At 35.2% G+C, this 24,865-nt stretch overlaps 1 protein-coding gene across 1 annotated transcript; it reads right to left on the bottom strand.

Annotated features, from left to right (window-relative positions):
• Positions 1-1,230: 1,230 nt before the first annotated feature.
• On the bottom strand, positions 1,231-24,214 carry LOC109060881 (nudC domain-containing protein 1-like). The gene is given in 11 exon segments (XM_042776679.1): positions 1,231-1,761; positions 1,764-1,784; positions 1,982-2,141; positions 7,131-7,256; positions 7,575-7,719; positions 10,840-11,047; positions 19,488-19,676; positions 20,540-20,723; positions 20,911-21,099; positions 23,440-23,594; positions 23,948-24,214. Coding segments are annotated over 11 exon segments (1,716 nt in total). The 5' UTR covers positions 24,063-24,214; the 3' UTR covers positions 1,231-1,537.
• Between the last annotated feature and the right edge of the window lie 651 nt (positions 24,215-24,865).

Genomic DNA, 24,865 nt, shown 5'->3' on the forward strand with positions numbered 1-24,865 from the left:
AGAATAAGGCTCTGTTCTTTTGAAACACCGTTGTTATTGGGTGGACATGCTTTATTGTTACACGTCTGTCTCATGAGGTTCATGGGTACTGTATAAAATGGCACTTGAGAAGATAAATCTAATCTCTTCCACATAAAGACTCTTTTTAAACACACCAGAGTACCTTGAACACAGTACACTGAAGCATCTTCCATAATAAATAATATGGTCTCTGAGATGTTGCAGTCCTAGTCTAAACTGAGCATTTCGGTTTGCCTATAACTTGCCATGATTGTGCTCTAAAATGCTGTAGGCCTACACAAAATCAATACATAATAAAAATATATAAATGAACAAAGCTAAATTATTGCTTAAATAGCTATAATAAATCAATTCATGAAAAAATACTGGATTTTGAATGATTAAACAGTTTGTTGTTAATTATTCCTTCTAGACGTCTGTCTGCAAACAGCCTTCAGTAATGTAAGAGCATCACTTGATGATGACTGTCAACGTACACCAGTCAGAAAGCAACACATGCATTAGAAGAACTCACAGATCTCCTTCTCAGCTGTCCAGTGATTCTGGTGCAGATAATGAATCCAAACATCACAGGCTAATTTAATCACAAACACATGATTTAATCTGAGGCCTGAACAAATAAGGTTCACCCCACTAAACAAAACAGCTGAGACAGATCTATCTCCCAGGCACATCTCTTTGGATCCTAACAAATTATATCTGAAAGCGCCATAACACAGGGTGAAAAACAAGCACAAAATAGCCTGAACAGACATAAAGGAGATTAATTGCAAAACCAAAGAAAAGAACACTCTTAGAATATACTGCACCGCAGTTCAGTTTACAGCTTTCCTTGCAATCAAGGAACTGTGACATTTTCCAAGTATAACAATGGAAAAAAAAAAAAAGTTATTAAAAATGTATATTAATATTATATTTTAATTTTACAACTTTTCTACATGTATATATTCCGCATTTTATATATATATATATATAAATGAGATGGTCTCATGGAATTTGGTATCTGTTGATCTTTCACTGTGGACTCATGTCTGGTGAAATAATTGCTGTCAAAAAAGGGTTACAGGTTTGTTCTGATGGGGTCATGGTCTGCGAGGAACACAACACTGGTAAATGAAAATACTTTGTAACTTCTGCATTGATTGTGTTGAAAATTATAATATATAAAAATAATTTAAAAAAAAACACTAAGAGGAAAACAGACAGGGGTCTTACAGATGCTTGTTTATTTTATGTATCCATTTTACATTCTATTGGAATTCAATGTGACATTCATGCTATAGATCATGTCTCTGGAGGAACATATGAGCATGTTTCAAATTTAATGTTTTACATATTAAGACAAATACTAACACACACAGACATGCTGATACATAAGAAAAACTCATACCAACTTGGTCTTGTAATATGACAGTCATGTGCTGGATAAGTTGAATGTGCACCAGTGAACTCAAGCGGCCTCTGACCAACCTTAGAGCAGAAGTGTCAATTCCTCCAGCAGAAATACTGGAGAATCTTAATTGTTCACTTTCAGCACAAACAAGTTGTTGGCAGTCAGGACAAACAGTCTTTCATTAGTGGCCCTGAATCCAAGTACAGGGTCATTGGTGTCCAGGTTGGCTACCTGTTGTTTGGCGACCTGCCCGACCTGCCGACCCTGTTTCCGGTTGAAGAGCACCGTGTCGACCGGCGTGGGCTGACGGTAAATGAACACACGCCTGAGGCACTCGCAAAGATAACCCTTTTTGAAGCCTGAACATAACCTGAACGAAAAAAAGAAAATACTTTCTGTAGGAAAAAACTGGGTGCAAAACACTGTCTCAGTGTCTAATTGCACATTAAACTGGGATAGAAAATGAAAGAAAGCTGATAGCCTCAGGTTGTAAAATCACTATCAGAAGGAAGTTTAAGGGTTTCAAAGTGACACTTAACATTAATATTTGCTTACAAGTGGCCTTACCGAGTGCGTTAAAAGTAGAAATGTGCTCCCATATATCGTTGTCCTGGTTGGGACGGGGCTGCCAGAGCAGTGCATCAACATCATGCCGTAAGCAGAAAGCGGGCATCTCAGAGGGGTCAGTATTCACAGAGAAAAGAAACTGATGGCTTCCAAGACTCACCTAAAGTTCAAGAAAAGGCAAATAATTCAAAATTATCTGTCTATAATAAATAAATAAATCTACACCATCTACACCTATTTAAACGTTTCAGTAGGACTTTTTATTGTACTTGAAAGAAATCTCTTATGCTCACCAAGACTGCATTTACTTGATCAAAAATACATAAAATAATAATTTTGTATATACATATAGATATATATATTCTGTGTGTGTCTGCCTCTAAGATTTCACATCATATCTTCTCAGTAGAAATGGATGCTGGCAAGCAGAATGAATATGAATGGATTCTGAATTCTTTTGAGTCAAATTTTCATTGTACTGTCTGTCTATTATGCAATCACTCTAGCAGAAAATGAAATGAGAAAGGAAAAGCTCTCCATACATTTTCTCATAAAAAGAGACAATTATGAGGCGCCCATCTAAAACGACAGCAGGATTGAAACGTCAAGGGTAAACAACAGCAAAGCAAGATGGTAGCAGCTGCAAGTCACCTTCATTATCATCACAGACATCTCATTATGAATCATGACCAATTTCACATAGTACAGAAAATAAGCGTTATGACTTCTCAGTTACGTCTTTGCACCTCTGGTTTTTACACTTGTCCTAAAATCCATTTATTGAATGCTGCCTGCCGCACACTGGTAACTGCATATTAAAACCAGAGCAGTGTGCGACGGCTGTTATTCACGACTGGTGACAGTTTCATCTTAAAATTGTCACCACTGTCATTTAGACATAAAATGCTCTAAATTACCACTATAAACCCGTCTCAACAGATCTGCTAACTGAAGAACATCCAAACTGAAATATCACGTACCTGATTAGACATACCAGTAATGAGTGATTGCATAATAGACAGACAGTAAAATGGAAAGTTGACTCAAATGAATTCAGAATCTATTCATATTCATTTTGCTTGCCAGCCTCCATTTCTACTGAGAAGATATGATGTGAAATCTTAGAGGCAGTCACACACAGAATATATATATCTATATGTATATACATATGCATATATATGTGTGAAATGTGTACCTAAAGACAAAAGAAAAAAAGCTCCACAACTGGCAAATATTTTATATGAAAATGAGTGACAGTATGTAATTCAATATATAAGAATTATCTATAATGTATGTATATTATAGAGTCAAAAATAAATAATTTATGTATATAAGCCACACGCCGATACACACACACCCATTCAAAATATTACTGTTTACTGTATTTAAAATAAAATAATAAAAAAATGAAGTCCCAAATACATATGAAACCATTAAATCTGAAAAGTATATGTTAACCTCATACCTTTTACTCATATATTAAAAACACACAGCCTACTGTACCTTTTTGAACAACCTTTGCAAACAGAGCTTAAAAATTCTCCTAAGGCGATAACAATCCAGTTATCTATCACCACTCATTTTCACTGAAAAAAAAGTTGCACACAAAACATCTTCTCTAGACACTATAATTATGAGGGGATTGAGGGGATTTTGAAATGTGTCCCTGTATAGTTTATGAGAGCAAATGTAACGGACCCCATTGCTGTGCACATTTCTAGCTTCAACAGCAGCACACAAGGAGAAAAGGAGGACCGATAAGAAAACACATATTAAAATAAAGGTCCTTAAAACCTTTGTTTCATTATGTTCAGAGCTACACTTGGCACTGTTTGGTCTCTCTGTGAGAGGTCGAAATGTTTACTGCTCTGCACAAATGGCCACCTGACTGTGCCAGAACTGCTTCAGAAGAACATCACAGAGTCTCATGTTTAATTCATGAATGCAGCAGTTGTGAAGAGCTCAACAATAAAAGATTTTTTTTTCTTTTTGTTGGCCTGTAGTTCAGATTTTTACTTGGCGTGCCAATATTTTTACCAAAGGAAAAAAAAATCTTAAACTTAAATCGGCAGAATTAGCAACAGTACATGATTAATACATCAATGAAAACCAAATCTTATATATATATATATATATATTATTTTTTTTTTTTAAATGATAGACAATCATACTGCATATTACAAGGATGGTTCACCTGAAAATTAAAATCATTTTATGATGATACACTTTATGATGGTAATTTTATGATTTTAATATAATTGAGATACTATTATAATTTTTATTAATATTTTGAATCTGAAGTTTTTTTTAAGTTTTAATTTTATTTATTTAGTTATTCATTCATTTTAAATAGATATTTAATTATTTTAATTTTTGTCATTTTTAGTGATTTCATTTTTTTTTATGTCTACATAGTTATACGTTTTTTTTTTTCAGTTTTAGTACATCAAGTTTCCTTGGCAATAGATTTTTTTTTTCAGTTAATACTTATTTTATTTTAAGTGATGAAAAATGTTTTAACAGTTTTAGTTTCAGAACAATAATAACACTGGTATGGTCAAAAAAGAAAGTCATATAGGTTTAAAAAAAAAAAAAAAAAAAAAAAAAAACCCTGGGCCCCATGAATTCAAGTTACAGCTAAAGGGTTAATCTTTCATTTAACCATGTCAACTACAAATACAGCTTTTGAGCAATGCATCACTACAGATCACATAGTGACAAATATTAAAATAACCATCCATTACTGCATCTCCAGCATTATTCTTGTTGTGAGGAGCTCGAGATACACATCGTTCAGATATACAGTAAATGTCAACCCTCTCCTTCACTTTGAAAGTTGAAAGAGGAGAGTGTCTCTCAAAGGAGAGGTGCCACTCTACAGGAACACAAAAAGAAATACAAGTTCTTTGAGGTCTGCTCCAACACCCGGCTGAGGGACACAAACACACAATCTGAAATCTCTGAAGAGGTCGACATGGGAAAGGCTCTCCTCAGAGCCAAGAGAGAGGTGGCTTTGCAATCTGTGAGCGAGTGCACTCAGAAAAGGTCAGTGTGTTTCACTGCATCAATGTAAGTGATTTAGAAGTGAGAGGAAGAGAGGAAATGATGGGCGGGGGGTGGGTTGATGATTCTATGTGGAATTTTATTCTATGGCAAAAGAAAAATGTACTGCATGTACAGACAAAAATGAAATGTAGAATGAGAAGACCTATTTTGAGTTCAAATAAAAAGCCATGAGACGACTGATTGATTGATTGGCTGTTGTTGCTGTTGATAATAATAATAATAATAAATGCAGAGTAAAATGCATTAAATTAAAGTTTCTGCAAATATGTATAAATGTAAATGGTATTGAACGTTTACACTGGATATTTTAAGTGTCAAGTGGATTTGCAGCCATTTATTATAATTTTTTTTAGCAGGAATGATAAACCTACTATAAATGAAAGACACTCAATCATAAAAATCATAATTTAAAGGGACAGTTCAACTTAAAATTTAAATTACCCCATGATTTACTCCCCCTCAAGCCATCCTAGGTATATATAACTTTCTTATTTCAGACAAATTCAATCAGAGTTATATTAAAAATGTTCTGGGTCTTCCAAGCTTTATAATGGCAGTGAATGGTGATCGAGATTTTGAAGCAAAATAAATGCATCCATCCATCATACAAAGTGATTCACGCAGCTCCGGGGGATGAATAAAGGCCTTCTGAAGTGAATCGATGTGAAAAATATCCATATTTAAGACCTTAAAAAAGGTTATCTCTAGCTTCAGCTGTCATACACACATTTACGAGAGAGTTGCGTTTCAGCGGATGATGTTATTTTTTATTCAACACAGAATTTATAAGACAAAAACTTTAAGGCTACAATGACCATGGTATTTTCTTTTCAGAAGCTGCATTTGAAATATTTAGATACATTTGAATATTAAGATATATTTACAAACCATTTATTGCAGCTCAGAAGTAGCATGAATGAATTTACAATTACAATTGCATAAATAATGCCAAAAGATTTATGGGTTTTAAATGGGTATTAATAGGGGTAGTTTACCTAAAAAGAAAAATTCTGTCATTATTTTCTCAAGTCATTTTTTTACCCTTGTGTCATTTCAGACCTGTTTCAGAACTTACTTTCTTCTGAAGAACACAAATGATAATAATTTGAGAACTGTCTCAGTATTTTTTAAAGTCAGTGGTAACCAAAACAGTTTGAAACGACATGAGGGTGAATAAATCATGACAGAATTTTAATTTTTAATATTTAAATATTAATTTATGTAATTATGTAAAATAGTTAATTTTGGACCCTGTTTGCAGGTTTCTCAAAACAAATCACGCAATCAACTTTCCTACTATTATTTTATGCATTAAAGACTCCTGCATTTCAAAAGCTATGATTCACTAACTATTCATAACCAGGTGTAATTATTAGGCTTTCATTCTGTCTTGTATGGATAGGTACAGTATACTTAATCCACATACTAAAAGAATAGAGTGACATGACTTGATTAGCACAGCTGCACCTATAATAAAAGCCACTATTTGAGGACTTTATTTATTGTGATTAAATATTGAGATTTCTGGCAGCTGTGCTTAAAATAAGCCATCATAATAATACTAACTTTGCTTTTAGCCACTTCACTTTTAGGTGACTTATCCCTTGATTACCTGTCAAAGACACAGTCAACGTTAGATTGCGCCAAGCCATCAAGTGCTGGAATGTTACTCACAGCACGAGATGCCAGAAGAGAAAAATCAATATTGTGCTTCTGCACTTGCACACTCTTACAGCACAGCTTATTTCAAAATGTATTACATCTCAAAATAACAGCACAGATCCTCAGCTTCTTATGGGAACTTAAACAAGATAACAGTTGCATTAGGTCAGTAGCAATTTAAACATTGATCTGAAAGCAAAGAAATCTTTATACCACATCAGATCAATTTTTTTTTTTTTTTTTTTTAAACCAGTCTTCTCAGGCAGAGCCGACTCGTCCTGTAGACAATACAGGTGATTGCTCAAGGCAACAACATGCTGGTGGTTAATAAATGAACATGAAATAAATTAAATATATCTGATTTACAGACAACATCTGGACTTTGAAGCCCCTCCAGCCTATTGTATTTCTATGGTCTTACCACATGGGTGGGCTTCAGAGTGGCACCATCAAAGCGCATCAGTGTAGAGCTGTCTTCAGGAAACATGTCACAGTCCTCCAGTTCCTGGGCATTGCAAGGGGGCTTGTCCTTCTCTGGGTTTGGATTCTTTGAAGTCAAATAAGAAACAAATACTAACAATTCAGAAACTTTTCCCAGTGCCTTTTTTTGTGCATATTTTAAATATCTTTTATGTATTAAAAAATGATTGATTTCCTAAAATTTAAATGAAAAAACTATGAAAATTCATCATAGAAAATATGAATGATCACTTTTAAAACTATGATAATCTAAACAGAAAGTGAAAAATTATTTATTGTGAAAATGATTTAAATTCTCCAAAAATTAAGACCCACAGTCCCTAGCTAAAAAAATAAAATAAAAAAGTGGGGGGTTTTTTTTCCCCTAAAAGTGAAAGAAACTGACCAGGTCTTCAGCAGTGAGATACGAGAGTCTCTGTTGAAGTTGTGATTTTTGTTCATCACTCATTAGATACTCTCCTCTCCGGTCCCCCAGAACCACCTCGGACCACAGCGGGCCTTCACTTCGCTTCTGTAGACTGACCTCCAAACTACACAAATAAAAACTCTACATAAAAATCTCAAAAACCTGATCAAACACAATTTCTATAGTGTATCACAAGCGAGTCATTTAAACTTCCTCAGTACTTCTAAGTTTAAATGTTTTCCCATCACACAGATGACTTAATAAAAGCACATTTTTGTTGTTAACAGTTCTGTTACAAATGAAGGACATAATCAAAATTAATTCTGCTTTTCCCTTTGAACTCTGTGTACAAGTACCATTAAGGACGGAACATTTCCAATCTATTCAATCGCATCTGATATGCAGGACAATTCTTTTATATACTTCATTATATTGTATATGCCTCATAATGAGGACCGCTTTGGGTTCCCATACAAATGCAAATGACAGTTAAATTGACTGCAAAAACAACAGACAGATAACATAAACACGTGTAAACTTTCAAATCTGAACTCAGACAGCATCCGGCTCACACACTCAAGAGCACAAGAGGGGCCATCGGGGCCTCTTATTAAAATCAAGGATGTGGAAACACAGACGAGAGGACAGAGAACAATATGGAAGGAGGGGTTGTTTGTGTCTCAGGAGGTGGTGAGTGAACGAGACGTGAGGTGATGTTTATTAGAGGAATGGACAGCGGATGAAGGGAAGGACGTGGAAATTCAAAACAGATGAACAACTAAAGTTCTATTCATGTTTCTGAGAAATGACCACTTCACAAAACCGCTTGCATTTTGACACGTGCGATGAATGTGTACGGAGGCACAGTGGCAACTCACACCTCTCATAAACACACAACACTGTGGGCGGTGGTTCTCCATATGCGTTGCTTTGGCTCAGCGTTTGCCAAAACCCTCTTGTGCATATACACATCATATTTAGTATTTGCCAAGACATTATGTGGAACATCAACAGTTCCTAAGCTTTATTAACATTTAGAAAACTGTTGAACGCAAGAAAATTCTGTCATCATTTATTCACACCTTCATCTTGTCCCAAAGCTGTATGAGTTTTTCTTCAGTGGAACACAATATAAGATGTTTAGCAGAATTTACAGTCTGCTCTTTTCCATTTAGTGATCAAAACTGTCCAGATCCAAATAAGTGTAGCTCCAAATAAACTGGTCCATATGACATTAAGGGTGGGAAGTCGTGGCCTAATGGTTAGAGAATCGGACTCCCAATCGAAGGGTTGTGAGTTCGAGTCTCGGGCCGGCAGGAATTGTGGGTGGGGGGAGTGCATGTACAGTTCTCTCTCCACCTTCAATACCATGACTTAGGTGCCCTTGAGCAAGGCATCGAACCCCCAACTGCTCCCCGGGCGCCGCAGCATAAAATGGCTGCCCACTGCTCCGGGTGTGTGTTCACAGTGTGTGTGTGTGTTCACTGCTCTGTGTGTGTGCACCTCGGATGGGTTAAATGCAGAGCACGAATTCTGAGTATGGGTCACCATACTTGGCTGAATGTCACTTCACTTAAAAATTAAGGGTGATCTGATCAGGATTTTTGGAGCTGATCGTTGATCACAGGATTTTTACAGACATTCATTCAGGGCCGGAATTTCATTTTGAAAATGGGGGGAATTCTCCTCTTAGGTGATTCTTGTTGATGGGATTTTTTTAATTTGAGGGGGCATTTTTTAGACATTTTTTTTAAAATATGTAATTATCTCGCCTGAATAATTAATTTACAAACAATCACTCACTGCACAATAGCTTGTTGAAAAACAACAAAAACACTCAGCACAAGCCTGATTTCGTGAGATGTATGTGAGGCGGCCTCATGTGTGCGCTTTGAGTGTGCATGAGCACACCATCTCTAGGAGAACGCACAAGTGCTGAATGGTTTAAACTCTGGCAAGACTTAAAAAGAAATGCAAATGATAAACTTAAGTGATGATGCAACACTACTTCAACAGTACAAGTGATGATTCCTGTGTCAACTGTGCAGCACGCTTCTAGTGCTGCTCGCTTATTGATGTGGTGATTTGAAATCATTTGTGCATGTTCAGAGGGAAAGAGAGAGTGAGCGGTGATTCACTCGTGCTGTTTGTGAAATTGCATCACACAGAAAGCATTATAATTTTACCCACGGCGGACAGAGACTGAGACGGTGCAGCCTTGAATGTCAAACCTTTCACAGCAGGTGCGTCATCAGCTTGAGATCGGTTTATGACCGATCGCCAATCAAACTTCCCAAAACGATCATCAGCGATAGAGATCAGTAGCCGATCAATCAGAGCACCCCTATATGGTATTAAAGATTTTGTCTAGTCAAGCCAGTAGTTCAGATTTTCATTTGCCCTGTGAACTAGTCTCCATCACAAAAGAATGATGATTTTAGTTTTTAAAAAATGTAATTTTATGTTTGCAAGAAATAAGATTTATTACTGAGCCCTGCAAATTACATCAGAATTCTTCTGACTGCAATTAATTTGTTCCCTTGTTTTTGTTATATGGAAACAAATTAGTACAACAATGCCATGACTTACCAAACACAAGACAAAAAAAATGATTAAAAATGTGTCCACGATTTAACTAAATCAATGGAACAAATTAAGAAAATGTGGCCACAATTTAATTAAAACAAGGAAACTAAATAATAAAATGTGTCCATTATTTAGAGTAAAACGAGGGAACACATCAATAAAAAATGGCCACAAACTGTGTGATGGAATTCTTAATTCATGTCCACAATATCTACAGTAGGTTTTTTTTTCATGCATGTCATGTGGGCCTCCTCCCCAAGTTCCAACATCGGTGGAGATGAGATTTGAGAACCACAGTGTAATAAATTAAATAACTAATATATAAATAATAAGTTACGTTGATCTAAAACTATTGCTGTCTGTTCCTCATATAAAACATTTGTATGGCTTTAAAAGTCTTGTAATTTAGGGCATGTGGTTTTAGGGTACTCTTTGGAATTTTAGACATTATAATTGACCCTTCTCCAAACCTGGGCATTGTGCAAAATATCTTTTTGTGTTCTACAAACAAAGTCATACAGGTTTGGAACAATATTACGGCAGATGGAATTTTTGGGTAAAACCCCATAAACACAAGTTGTTGCTCCATGCTGATAAATCCTATTCTAATTTAAATTCTATTTTATTTTAATTCTAACTTCCACCAGCATATTTTCACCTCTTATCATCTTTAATGGCCCAAGTGCTGGCCTCAGGATCTACAGGAGCGAACAGTTGCCCATCCAGCAGTGGTGCATGATCTCCTACTCCAACACGGAGGCAGTCCACGGCGAGCTTGAAGCGGATGTCATCTTTAGTGGTGCCTTCAGGTAAACGCACGCACACTGTGACATCCTCTTCTGTCTGCTGCCAGAAGTAGATGGGATCTGTGATCAGAACAATGGAAGAAGTGACACCAGATTCAAAGAAGACATTTACAAATGAATTTCACATGATTTATGCTTAAATTAATGAATAGGTAAGAAACACTACAGGCAAAGATTTTAGAGTATATCCTGTGCAGTCCTCTAAGCATTAAACAACAGCTGTAAAAATAAAAAGACTAGGCTGTATTTTGTCATTCAGCCCTGTATGTTCAATTCCATTGTCAATTCCTTCCGTAACATCCATCAACCATCATTGAACTGTGTGTAATAGAAAGTAGGATGAGTTCTGAGAATTCTAGGCCACTGTGACACTACTAAAAAAATAGGACAAATTAATCCTGTATGTGCACAACAACCTGTGTAATTGTGTGGCTTTATTTATGGAAGGCCAAACTCTGTGAATCTATATAAGCCATTAGTGGAGTGAGAACATTTCTATCTGCTTTTGAGTTCCAATGGTGTAGTAATTGTATACTATAGCAGCAAATTGGTAACTGAATGATTATTGGTTCAAACCCCCCAACATGGACTTTACCAATAACTATCATGTGCTTGAGCAAGGCAATTAACCTGAGGTTGCTCCAGGGTGACTGTAGTTAGTGCATCATAAGTCTATTTTAGATTTTAGAGTTACAGCTGCAAATTGAAATTATAGGGGTCAAACATGACTGTGGGTAAGGTAGATTTGTTTGGTTATAGCACCTCTGGTGGTGGTTTTAGGAATGAAACTACATTTATTTACGATTATAAGGTTTTATAAGATTTTTTTTTTTTTTTTTTTTTTTTAATTTATAAGGTTTAACCAGTAGGTAGGGCTGCCAGCAAATTTAGGAGGTATTCTTAGGGCAATGTGGCAAACCTTTGTGGCCCCATGTTGCAAGGATCTGTACACAATTCCTGGAAGCTGAAAACTTCCCAGTTCTTGCATGGCCAGCATACTCACCAGCACCGTGGGGTTACAGTCAGGGCCTTCAGTAAGCAACTGAAAACTACATACCCTTACACATCTATCTTACACACATCTCTGTACCAGCTAATGCAGCCATATGCATATAATTTGCATATTAAGCCGCACACAGGCTCACAATGACAGCTGATCAACAATTTCAACAGTAGACTAGATGGGGGTGGGATAAATTCAGAGTAAATTTCCCTACATGGATCAGTAAAAGTAATCCACCAATAGAAGATCACTATGAACATTCAAGTCACTCTAAAATGACGCGCCCACAGCAGCAAAACTGTACAAATGCTGGACATCCACACACCACACCACAGCATTATCAACCATCACATACACCTCCATAACAATGTGCATGATTCATTACACGTCAAACCATAAAGCACTCACAGGTCACTTGTAAATAAAGTCTGTGTGTCTGTCATTCCATGTCCCTTTACTCGTATTAAAAGAATACACATGGCCAAATAACTTGTGCTCGGTGCTAGCTGTTAGCCACTCATAGTGTTGTCACGGTACCAAAATTTCAGTATTCGGTACCGATACCAGTGAAAATCCACGGTTCTCAGTACCAATTTCGGTACCAAAGCAAAACACAAAAAGATGCTAATTAAAAAAAAAAAAATACTTTTTATCACTAAACATAAAACCAATGCAATTCTTTATACTTATTTACAATTGTGTTTTAAGTTTTTCTACAAGTAATATAATTATGAAAAACAGTAAACAAGTTTCACCCAAATTTAATTGGTCTTTTAATTAATGAAATTTAAACACATTTTATTTTTTGTTAAATAAAGGGGATTTGCTATTAAAATTAAAACATGGAAGAAATATTGTGTGATTTATTTCTTTAAATCATAAAGTTTTATTAATTTTTTCAACAGTAGTAGCAGTATCACATACATTCTACTAAATAATAGTAATATTTCTAGCACAATGCTTTTATGTAAAAATGAACTTTTATTTTGACGGGTTGCAGTGTTTCCCACAGCCTAACTGTGCGTTCACACCGCCGGCGTCGAGAGCGTCAAAAATCGCTCTGGCTGCTTTGCTCACAACGCTGCAGAAAGATTCGTGAGCGCTCTGACGCTCTGACGTAGATCGAATGCTGATCGTGTATTTAAAGCGGCCGCAAAGCAAACAAGCTTGTTGATCTTGTGCAGACTAACCACAATGAGAACCGACGTTATAAGTTAACCTCATTAAATATTGTTGTGGACGAAGTATTAAGGTCCTTTACCTAATAATGTATAAAGCACTCTAAAAATACTCTGATGCAAGTAAAAGTCCTGCATTAAAAATGTTACTTAAGTAAATATAATCAAGTATAAAAATTACTTAATGTACGTATAAACAAGGATTTTTTTTAAAAAGTAAACTAGGACTACTGTAGCCTAGTATTATTTATTATATCATTAGATTATTATTATATCGTAAAAAAAAAAAAAAATCGCTCTGGCTGCTTTGCACACAACGCTGCAGAAAGATTCGTGAGTGCTCTGACGCTCTGACGTAGATCGAATGCTGATCGTGTATTTAAAGCGGCCGCAAAGCAAACAAGCTTGTTGATCTTGTGCAGACTAACCACAATGAGAGTAACGTTATAAGTTAACCTCATTAAATATTGTTGTGGACGAAGTATTAAGGTCCTTTACCTAATAATGTATAAAGCACTCTAAAAATACTCTGATGCAAGTAAAAGTCCTGCATTAAAAATGTTACTTAAGTAAATATAATCAAGTATAAACATTACTTAATGTACGTATAAACAAGGATTTTTTTTTTAAAGTGAACTAGGACTACTGTAGCCTAGTATTATTTATTATATCATTAGATTATTATTATATCGTTACTGCACATCAGCAACTCACCAGAAACATGAACAATCTCAGACACTTTGAATTTTGAACGTATCATTTTGAATTTATTTTTTTTTATGTCCCTGTACGCAAACAGAGACACATCATAGATTACTGCAAACCCGCCACAGTAATAATCAACCTTTTGTTTGAACTAATGTGGTCGGTACTGCATTCTCTGGAATCCTCTCAAGCGGTGGACTTCTACGTTTTGATTGGTTGCTGCCCAACCGCGTCATAGCTCATTACCATAAAGTTGGCCTGATTTTTTTTACACTCCCCCACCCCCATATATACATATATATGCGAATTTATTTTCCGCCAGCAGGAGGCGCTTTAAGAGCGGGAGAGATACAGGATTCTCCGGTAACGGCTGCAAAGCTGCAGCAGCGCTGAGCTCACAAACGCTGCCTTATCAAGCATTACATGCAAAATGAAATGAAAATGAAATCGAAATTTTTGTAAATACAGTCGGGTTCCTTCTGAAATACAGTGATATAAAAACACCAGCATCGGTTTTTGATTTTGAAACGTGCAGTGCTCATGTTTATTCAATGAAGTCAAAGCCTTTTGGAAAATCTATTTGTGGCGGTCAGTTTTGATATTGTAATAAATCAATGTGTGGGAAACCCTGGGTTTCCGTGAATACCTTTAAACTGACACTGGTTTTACTCAAATGAAACGGTAAAATGCTTGTGAAGTGACTCAGAACAGTTCTGGTGATGTTGTTATGTATTTATGTCCTAATTGAGACGATGCTGAAATTACTGCAAGCGTCACGCGCTTCAGTCTATGTAGTAAACAAACCCGCACGTCTCTGCCATTCATTCATTAGACGCGCAGAACATGCAAGATTTATATTTCGTGACTGTCCATATTAAAATGTAAGTTTCATTTTCATGACTTTTAATTTTAAGATTCCGTCCGTGTTTTTAAAGAAAAACGGTACTTAAAGAAACCTGGTACCGATGACATTTTCATTTTTTTAGTACCGACTTCGTACCGAAGTACCGGGTCTTTTGACAACACTAGCCACTCATAGTTGCAATCTTTGAAATGGAGCACAAAACCGTTGTTAGCAAATTAAGTTTGAGTAGTTTATCCTTTCTCAGTTATTCCTCTTTTGTCTGCAAAAGAGCGCCTTGAAAAAAGGCAGATTGGCAACAAGGTCTGGTGTAGGCACCGGGGACAGCGGCTTGGAAATTCCCAACTAAACGCTGGGCCAGGAAGCAATGGGCGAGTCGCTGGACCCAGAAGGTGTGCTGTCATGGAATGTCAAAATTTGATTGGCTGATGATTCTGTCGCTAATGCTCGTTACAACTCAGATTATTATTTATAGTGCAAGCAGAGAAGGCCCACCACTGCTCAACGGACATGTCACCCATTGAGCATGTTTGGGATGCTCTGGATCGGTGTATATGACAGTGTGTTCCAGTTCCTGCCAATATCCAGCAACTTTGCACAGACTTTGAAGAGGACTGGACCAACATTCCACAGGCCACAATCAACAACCTGATCAACTCTATGCAAAGGAGATGTGTTGCACTGCGTGAGGCAAATGGTGGTCACACCAGAATGGTGGTCACACCCCACCTCACCCCCGGACCCCTAAATACAGTAAAACTGCACATTTTAGAGTGGCCTTTTATTGTGGCCAGCCTAAGGCACACCTGGGCAAAAATCATGCTGTCTAATCAGCATCTTGATATGCCACACCTGTGAGGTGGATGGATTATCTCACTAACACAGATTTAGACAGATTTGTGAACAATATTTCAGAGAAACAGGCCTTTTGCGTACATAGAAAAAGTCTTAGATCTTTGAGTTCAGCTCATGAAAAATGGGGGCAAAAACAAAAGTGTTACGTTTATAATTTTGTTCAGTGTATTAAAACAGAAAACGGTTATTTTGAATTATAACAATATTTTTGAAAAATAAATTCAGCCTTGGAGAGCATAAGAATTTTTTTTAATCCTATGTATCTTTAAATGTACGCATCTCCATAGATCTGCATTTACCCTAATCAACAACCTCACAGATGTTACAAAGTAAAAGATTAATTCACTAGTTGTGGCATTTTAGTGCAAAAAATGCTTCTTATTCACCAACCACTGCAATAGTTAGCACTATTTAAATTAAGTCAATGTTATTCTTTTTAGTACAAATGTGGTTTAGTCAGTGATTAGAGTGCAGTGTTTAATATAATTTTTATAAGACATGGTTGTGTACATTTTCTGGATAAAAGTGTGATCAATAGAAAATGTAGTCGAGCGCACTTAGCATTTTAAAGAACTGATTCAGGTGTCTGGATCACAGTGGTGGATTAATGCTGTAGCCTACAGTCTCAGCAAAGTTTGCCAGATCACGTTAGTCTACAGCATCTTAGAGTAGCACTAATAACCGACATACAACATGGGGAATTGCACAATTCAAATTGCATATGACACAGATTTTTAGCCGTGTTTCCCATTTTACCTAGCAAATCGGGTGATAAAGTTCAAGTAAAGCGTTAGTTCTGGCAGGTCACGTCAGTCAAGCTTGCATCAGCTGAGTCTCAGCTGATCCACATTGACCTATAGGGACATGATGCCTATCACAGCATCCTTATATAAGGTCCTTCAGTGTTTTAAGCAGCTTTTGCATCACTCAGTAGCTAATTACCCTTCTATTACCCTAAAATGTGTACATTAAATTATTGAACATTAACGATATCTGCAATACATTTATGTTAGTTCTGTTTACCGTGGGGGGGGGGGGTTATGGCTGCTCTCCCTTCTCTTCTCTTTGACAACAGTGGTCCTGACAGAACTACGAACAGAGCAAGTGCTAATATAAAACACTACAAGCAAGATCAAATTCATTCTTACTGAATTCCACACAAAAGTTTCTGCCAGTTGATCTCTTAAGCAGAAACTAAGGTAAAAAGAGAGGCGGAAATAAAGGAGCTGAGACAAGCAGAGATGTCGAAGTCTCACCCACTCAGTCCTAGCTGTGCTGGCAAAACCTTATTAGTGAAATTGGAACAATTTTCTCAAGCCATAAAGCTGCTTTAGAGTGCAATGAGAAGTGAGAGCAGTACGCTCATTATCTTCTTTTGATGCAGGTCTAGTCAGCTCGTGGCCCAACAGAAATCTTGCTGAGCAAAACAGGATAATGAAGAGAAGGGCAATAATGTTCCATGACACTGCTAAATCACTCTGACTGTGTATATATCATATAAAACAGGATTTTGCTCTTTAAAGATAAAAGAGTTTGATATACTATGCAAAAAGTCCGCCCAGACCATGGAAGCTAAACAGCAAAAATGTTTAGAAATGTTCATAGTCGTGACATCACAGCCAAAGGCACATGAGCACATGTATGCCTGCATTTACAGTAGCAAAAGCAGACTTTTTTATTTCTCAAGTAATAGAAATGGTGAAAATTGTCATTTAAATTCAATTACAATAGTTTGAGGTGTAAAAAATGACTAATGTTAAGTGAGCATAAATCTAAAATAAATGTAAATGTTTAAAATACAATTTGTTTATAGGATGACATCACAACCATGAGTAAATTAAAACATGTTTGCCCATGTTTTCACCACATGACCAGTGAAGAGGTTATTTAAATCACAATAAAGGTCATGTACAAAATAAAATTCTTAAATGTTTAAATTTAAGATTTAAAGAGAGGGTAAAAATGGTCTTATAAACTAAATCAAGCCCATTTTGGGTGCAAAAAAAAAATTATAATTTCAGGGGAAAAAAACAATGCTACAAAAATGTAAACTATGGCCAAATTACAGGAATAATTCACTCTAAAAATAAATGGTCATAGAAAACTAAATCAAGACCGATTTGGGTGCAAAAAATGAATATGATTATTAAAAGAACTTCATGAAAAATAAAAATGCTACAAAATTTCTAAATATGGCCAATTTACAGGAATAATTCAGTCAAAATTAAATAGTTATAAAAAACTAAATAAAAAAAAAAATTACACTACAGTGAAAACATGGACATGGAATTTCTGTCATCATTTACTCACCCTCATGACATTCCAAGGTTTTTTTTTTTTTTTTTTTTTTTTTTTTGTAATCCAAGCTGATCTATTCTACACACACATCAAAGATGATTTTCACTGTTTTCATTTGTGTTCCTTTTATGTTCATTTGTGTAAAAAAAAAAATACTGTATACAGGTTTGAAATAACATGACAATGAATAAATGATGACCATGTTTACTGCTCTGGAGTAACGTGCTTCAAGCAATGTGTGTGCGTGAATTACATAATTATTGATATAAAATCATATCGATTCTGTATCATCCAGAAAGACTTGTAATTTACACTTCATTGATTCCCTATCCCTCTCATAACAGTGTTCACCGTATAAGCTTTGGCTTGTTCATGTACCCTTAAATCAACACACCATCAACAGAATATCAATGTCTGGCGTGCGTGTGACCATTAATAGTCTTTTGTGGCTAAGGAAGGTCGACCTCTCTTTCTGAAACAAGCTAATGCAGCTCCATTTTATCCGCCTACCAGTGGAGTCTCTCAGAACTCTCAGCCTCTTAAAATGGGAGAGAGACAGAGGAAGAGGATGAGCTGAGATCACTCCTTTATTCCACAGAAAAAAAGCTTAAAGGGTGTACAGGGAAAAAATGGCCTTTTAAAAGCTCCCTTTCTCGGTTTTCAGATGACTAATACAGGTGTAAGAGGAAAAACAGGAAATGAGAGAAAGAGGATAAAATGTTAATTTCAGTATAAATAATTTTGTATATAGAATAGTATATAGAATTTTGGTTTCATAAGCTTATTGTTTGGTGATTTCGATCACTGACTGCTTTAGCTTTGCTAGAAAGTAAAAACGCAAACACTTCACATCAAAAAAACTAATTTAAATGAGGAAGTAAACAAATATTTGACTGAAAGGGACTCTTACGTCCAAGTCTGAGTGCCACTAATAAGGCAAAATTTGCAGTTAGCACTCCCTGACATAAAGAAAATGTCAAACACTAATAAAAATGACGCACTAATTAATTCAATATGCCAGACCAATTCCATCAAGGACAAAAAACGCTTTTAATCACAGGATCCAATATATGTTAGCAAGAAAAACATGCTATTAATGAAGCTTTGTTTCGTCACATAGAAACGCAACTTGATGCATTTTGCACCAATGTATCATGCAGCTTGACCCATATTTACATAAAACTAACCAGCCTACTTTACAAAAACTTCCTTGCCAAAAATAAAAAATGACCCCAAATAATGACCGCTGCCGTGTAGAAGCACATGGTCATCTCTAGTCCTCATCAGAGTCTACTTGAGGAACTCTATTTGAATGATTCCTATGATGTTTCTATGGATACAGAGACCTCTGAATCATTCTATGGAAGTGCGCTCCCTCAAGACTGCAGCACTTGAGAGTTTCCAGGTTGATTGGTGACTACTTCAAATGTCTTTTCTTGCAGGCTTTCAGAATTCTGTCGAAGTGCAACTTAGAGGATGAATATGCGGGACTTTTTCAAATCAGACAACAAAAAGCTAATGTTTTGGGCATGGTTTAGTCTAGCCGAATGAAATATGTTTACAATATGCCCTTTTGTTTGTCTGGCCGATGGTTCTCACCTGAGTTCTCCACCTCCATATCCTCAGCAGGTGGTTCTTCAAGAGGAAGTCCATCCACCTCAGTAAAAGCGAAGGGTTTTTCTGAGGCTACTATGATTCCTTTACCCAGAGGCTCCACGGCAGTGTAGTGTGGGACAGTCTTGCCCTTCATCATCCTCCTCTTCCTCACACCATACTTCCTCTCCTCGTCTGTGAGAAAGAAAGCACTTTACTAGCAGTGTTTTTCCTTATTTCTCTTGCACCCCAAATATAAAACCAAAAATACATCTTTAATAACTTAAAATACTAATTTATACACCTACTATATAGTTGAGTAAATACATAAACTGTCATTATGTGTACACGATAATGCTGTTATTAACCACTAATGTTCAGTAAGATTGCTTTTGTTGTTTTATTTGTTAAAAACATTGATATTTTTAAGAAATGTTTTTGAGCACCACATATTAGAGTATTATAATGATTTCTGAAGGATCATGTGACACTGAAGACTGGAGTAATGTGCGATGAAAATTCAGCTTTGCCATCACATGAATAAATTATTATATTTTACATTTATTTTAACATTACATTTAACATATAAATGATTATTACTATTTTAATGTATTTTTGATTAAATAGATGCAGGCTTAGTGAGCATTAAAGACTTACCGACCCCATACATTTAAACGATAGTGTATATTTAATATATACAGTGATTTGCAAAATCTTTTCTTTAAAAATGCTTTAAAATACATTTTCACTCAAACTGTTGATAGCATATTAATGTACAATATATTACTATATAACATTATTATGTACAATTATATAACATATAACTTTTACAGCAATATATTATCAACAATTTGAGTGAAAATTTGAATTGAAAAATTCAAACAAGTGAACTCTACTTCTTAAGATAGGTCAGCTACTTTGGTTAACTTATGCAGACATATGACTGAGAAACACCAGCACTGCAGCAACTGAAAAAAAATAAATAAATAAATAAAACATAATTTGCAGGAAAAAAAAGAACTGGAATCATTGAACAGCAGGGAGACACTCACTCTCACCCTCCCCAGCAGAGTTGTCCACAGTGATCCACTCCAGTGAGATTGAGAAACCGCTCCCTTTGGTATCAGATGGATCCTTCTGGATTCTCAGAAGCAGCACTTCAATGGTATGAACATTAGAGAGCATGTGAGCCAGGCTGTGAACGATGATGAACGGCTCTCCTAGACGCTCGCTGAACACTGGCTGGGAGTGAAATAAAACATCTCATATGTATTAACCGAGAAATACAATATGTCTTCCAAAATGCCATGGGAAAGCAGCAGATGAATTAAAATGTCTCAATCTATCAATCTCAAATCAACAATTATAGACTAATAATTTGAATTAGTAGAAAATGTTAAGACAAACTGCTGGTTGATTTACTCCCTACCTCCCATTTAATATGTGAACTCTCTCCCCTCTTGCTGGTGCGCAAAAGAGTCAACTTTCCAGTTCCGTCAGAGAGCGTGGCCCAAGTCGCGGAGGTCAGGCTCAGAGAAGCACACAACTGCTCCCCCTCACAAGAGCTTGGGTCCGATTCAAAACGGAACATCTCACAAGGTTTGCCCAAGGCTGTGTCCTGGAAAAACATCAGATGGAGACCTGTTAATCATTCAGTCTCTAAAAAAACACCCTCAACCATCTCTACACCATCACAAAACAGAAGACTTTTCTTGTAGACATGATTAAATTGTGCATGTATTTTGGAGGCTCATAGTTGTGCAAAGCAAAAAAGGAAATACATGCAGTTATAATAGGGAACATTCAAGGATCGATCCATAAAGGGTATGATTAACAACTTTCTTACTGAAAATAACTGTGAAATCCTGTGAAATAACTTCTTTTGAGTATCTATCTCATGACTATTATGTTTTTTCAAGGGCTTCGAGTCAACGTCTTGCTAAAGATCTTTAAAACAACATCTGTGAAACAAATGATCAATGAGTCAATGAGACAAATTAGAAATAAAATTAATAAGTGCCACATATCCATTTCTGCGTGATCCTGAACTTCAAAGCCAGCCATTTGAAAAGATAAGCTTACAATGAATGTAGTAATCACCAATTACACTCTTCATAAGGTAGCAATTTTCTCCTAAGGACTCGACAACAATTGGCCTTCTGTTGCCATGGAGCTTGATGCACACATTAACAGAAATCAGTCTCAGTTTTGACTTCTTTTCCAGAAGAAAAATGCCCCATCTAGTACCTTTAAGAGAATACAAACAGTCCCCAAGGACAGATAATTAAATGTAATTATAATTCAACTGGCACATTTCATAACGAGTAATTTCTTAACCCAGCATGTCAGTCGCAAGAATGACAAAACATTACAATCAAACCATCAGCATAAAATTGAAACTACCTCAGAACAAAACATCCTGTAGAGAAACTACATTTCATCTTTTTATGCATATGTGAATTTCATCTTATTATGCATTTGTTTGATTCCTTTTAAAATATATGGTAATGCATCTTAAATCTTCCTCCTCCTCCTCAAAAAAAAAAAAAAATAATAAAAAAAAAATAATAATAAATATATATATATATATATATATATATATATATATATATATATATATATATATATATATATATATATATATATATATATATATATATATATAAATATAAAAAACAACTGAAAGACATTAAGAAAATTATCAATTTGCTTTGCACAGACGGAAGCAGGGGATGTGTTGATATTAAAATACTATTAATTTATCTAAATAAATTAAAATGTAATCAATAAAACTATATATATATATATATATATATATATATATATATATATATATATATATATATATATATATATATATTAAATAATACAAGTAAATGTAGGCATTAAATTAGTCTTATTAAATTATTTGCATTTTTTAAAGATGATTTTTAGGTAAAGGCAATCTAAAATATTATTCTTATTAAATTTTATTCGAATTATTTTAAATTTGTATATTTTTTCTCCAGCTGTCTTTCATTTTTGAAAATAGATAAAAATGGTCGCTTGCTTCACTATTCAAATTTGGCCTCTTATGCAAAAGAAAGTGTATGCACATGTACAACAGTATAGTACCAACCAATGCCAAAAATAAAAGAAATCATTATTATTAGCAAATGACCAATATGAAAATACTGTGCATTAAGGCTGTACAGTGTGAGCAAATTGTAAATTGCTTTCTATTATCATATCACAAGTGGTTTTAATAAAACAAATAATTAAAATAATAAGGAAATAAATATTTTATTTAAAACATTTATTTTTCTACTCTGACACTACTATAAACCATTAATGCCCTCTGCTGGTAGAGAAAAACTAGAAATATTCTAAAACTGCATACTGTATATCCTGGTCCAAAACTTTCATAGGACAGTGGTTCTCAACCTTTTTGACTCGTAGGATCCTTCCATTGCAAAACAAATATATATATATTTATATATATATATATATATATATATATATATATATATATATATATATATATATATATATATATATATATATATATATATATATTAAACGAAAAAAACATGATTCATTTTTTTTAAAAATAATATTTGGGTTTCAAAATGCTGATGTTTTTCATTAAAAATATTAGTTATTAAGGAGAAAAAAATAAATATAATTTCAGTTTACATTTTGACAATTAATATACAATTAAATAACAATTTTAATCATCCAGTGCGCCCTTGAGGCACCTAAACCCCCTGTTTTTTTCTCTGATCTTTTTATTAAATTTAGTAAGAAGAATGCATATGCATTTATGACCCAGACCTACAGGAGAAAAATAGAAAAAAATGTGCTCTAGGGTGGAAATATTAGTATGTGGCCCTTATAATAACCACTGATCTATATATGTTCTATATTATAGATAAGTGATAATAACCCATAATTTCGGAAATTACATGAACAGACTCACCAGTGTGACTGTTAGATTGAGAACTCTGCCTTTGCTGTCCACAAAGTAGACGCTGTCTTCATACCAGGGGTCGATATGGAGGTAGTTGTACATACCAAATGCTCTCACATGATCCAGGGTGTACTGACTGTCTTTCAGTTTAACCTCAGCCACAGCTGAAAGAAGACACACATTACTGATGGGGCTAATGACAGCAGACTTGGTGAAGGAATCACAAACCACGGATTAGATGATGTCCTGTGCCCAAAAGACAGCTTTGGGCTAACTTTAAGATTATAATTAAGATGCACACATCTGGTAGTTTATGAAGAGCAACGCAACTGTTGCAGAGCTGCATCTTTAGGACTGTAGGACTGTTATACTGAGAATGAAGCCCACCGTGTAATGTTAGTTTACAACAGCTGTTTGAACAAGATTGTTTATGAGTGTGTCACGCTGAGGATTAAATAAACACGTATATAATTAATAAAATCAGACGATAACAGGTCAAATAAAGCTCTTTTCTCACCTGCGTCTAGTTCTACATTGTAAGTCGGAATAGAGTCCAGTGAAAGCCTGTAACTTTCAAAACTTGTATCAAGCAGCTCTTTGTTAACCTTCAACGAGCAATTCGGTAAAGCCATATTTAATTAAAATTATATTCCAAAGAAACAGTAAATTCAGTTCAAGAAATCCAATAAAACCGATATTTAACGTTGCTAGTAACAGGAAATAAGCTTTAACTAATGCACGCGTTTCCTACGAGTCGACCCGGACTAGTTTTCAGACGGACCGACCGCACGTGATTCTGGGAAATCGAGTCTCTGCGGGTTCCGTTTTTATGTAGCTAAATATAATGGATTGTAATAAATTGTTAATGAACTGTATCGGGTTCCGTTTTTATGCAAAAATAATGAATTATAATAAATTATCAATGAACTGTAGTAAAATTGAAAAAAAAAATCATATTAAGTAAAATTAAAAGGTCAATGCATTCTTGCACTGGATGACCTGGTTTCGGCCTCATTGCCATTGCTAAAGAACTCACAGGCAAAACGCATGAGACATAGTACTTTCAGTGCCCTGTAGTTGGTCATATCACTTCTTTTGTAGCAGAAATAAACTGCTGCAGAAAAAGCTAGGTGCCAAGCAAAGTGTAATGTGTAATTGCAACACTAGTGGAGTAAAGAATACAGATACTTATTCAAAAATATTCATGCTGGATATGAGTGAAGTTGCATAAACAATGACAGTGCATAATTTTCAACAACTTTTTGCTGGTATTTGGTGCTGTCAGTCTCTGTTAACTAAAGTGACAGGAATACTGATAACTCAAGACACTTTGAAAGCGTCAGCACTAACTGCAAACAAGAAAATAATGTATTTATCTCATTTACATTTTATTCCAATTATTTAATTTGTGAAATTTTCATACAAAGTTCTTTAT

Source organism: Cyprinus carpio, chromosome A19 (genome assembly GCF_018340385.1).
Source record: "Cyprinus carpio isolate SPL01 chromosome A19, ASM1834038v1, whole genome shotgun sequence".
Taxonomy (NCBI): domain Eukaryota; kingdom Metazoa; phylum Chordata; class Actinopteri; order Cypriniformes; family Cyprinidae; genus Cyprinus; species Cyprinus carpio.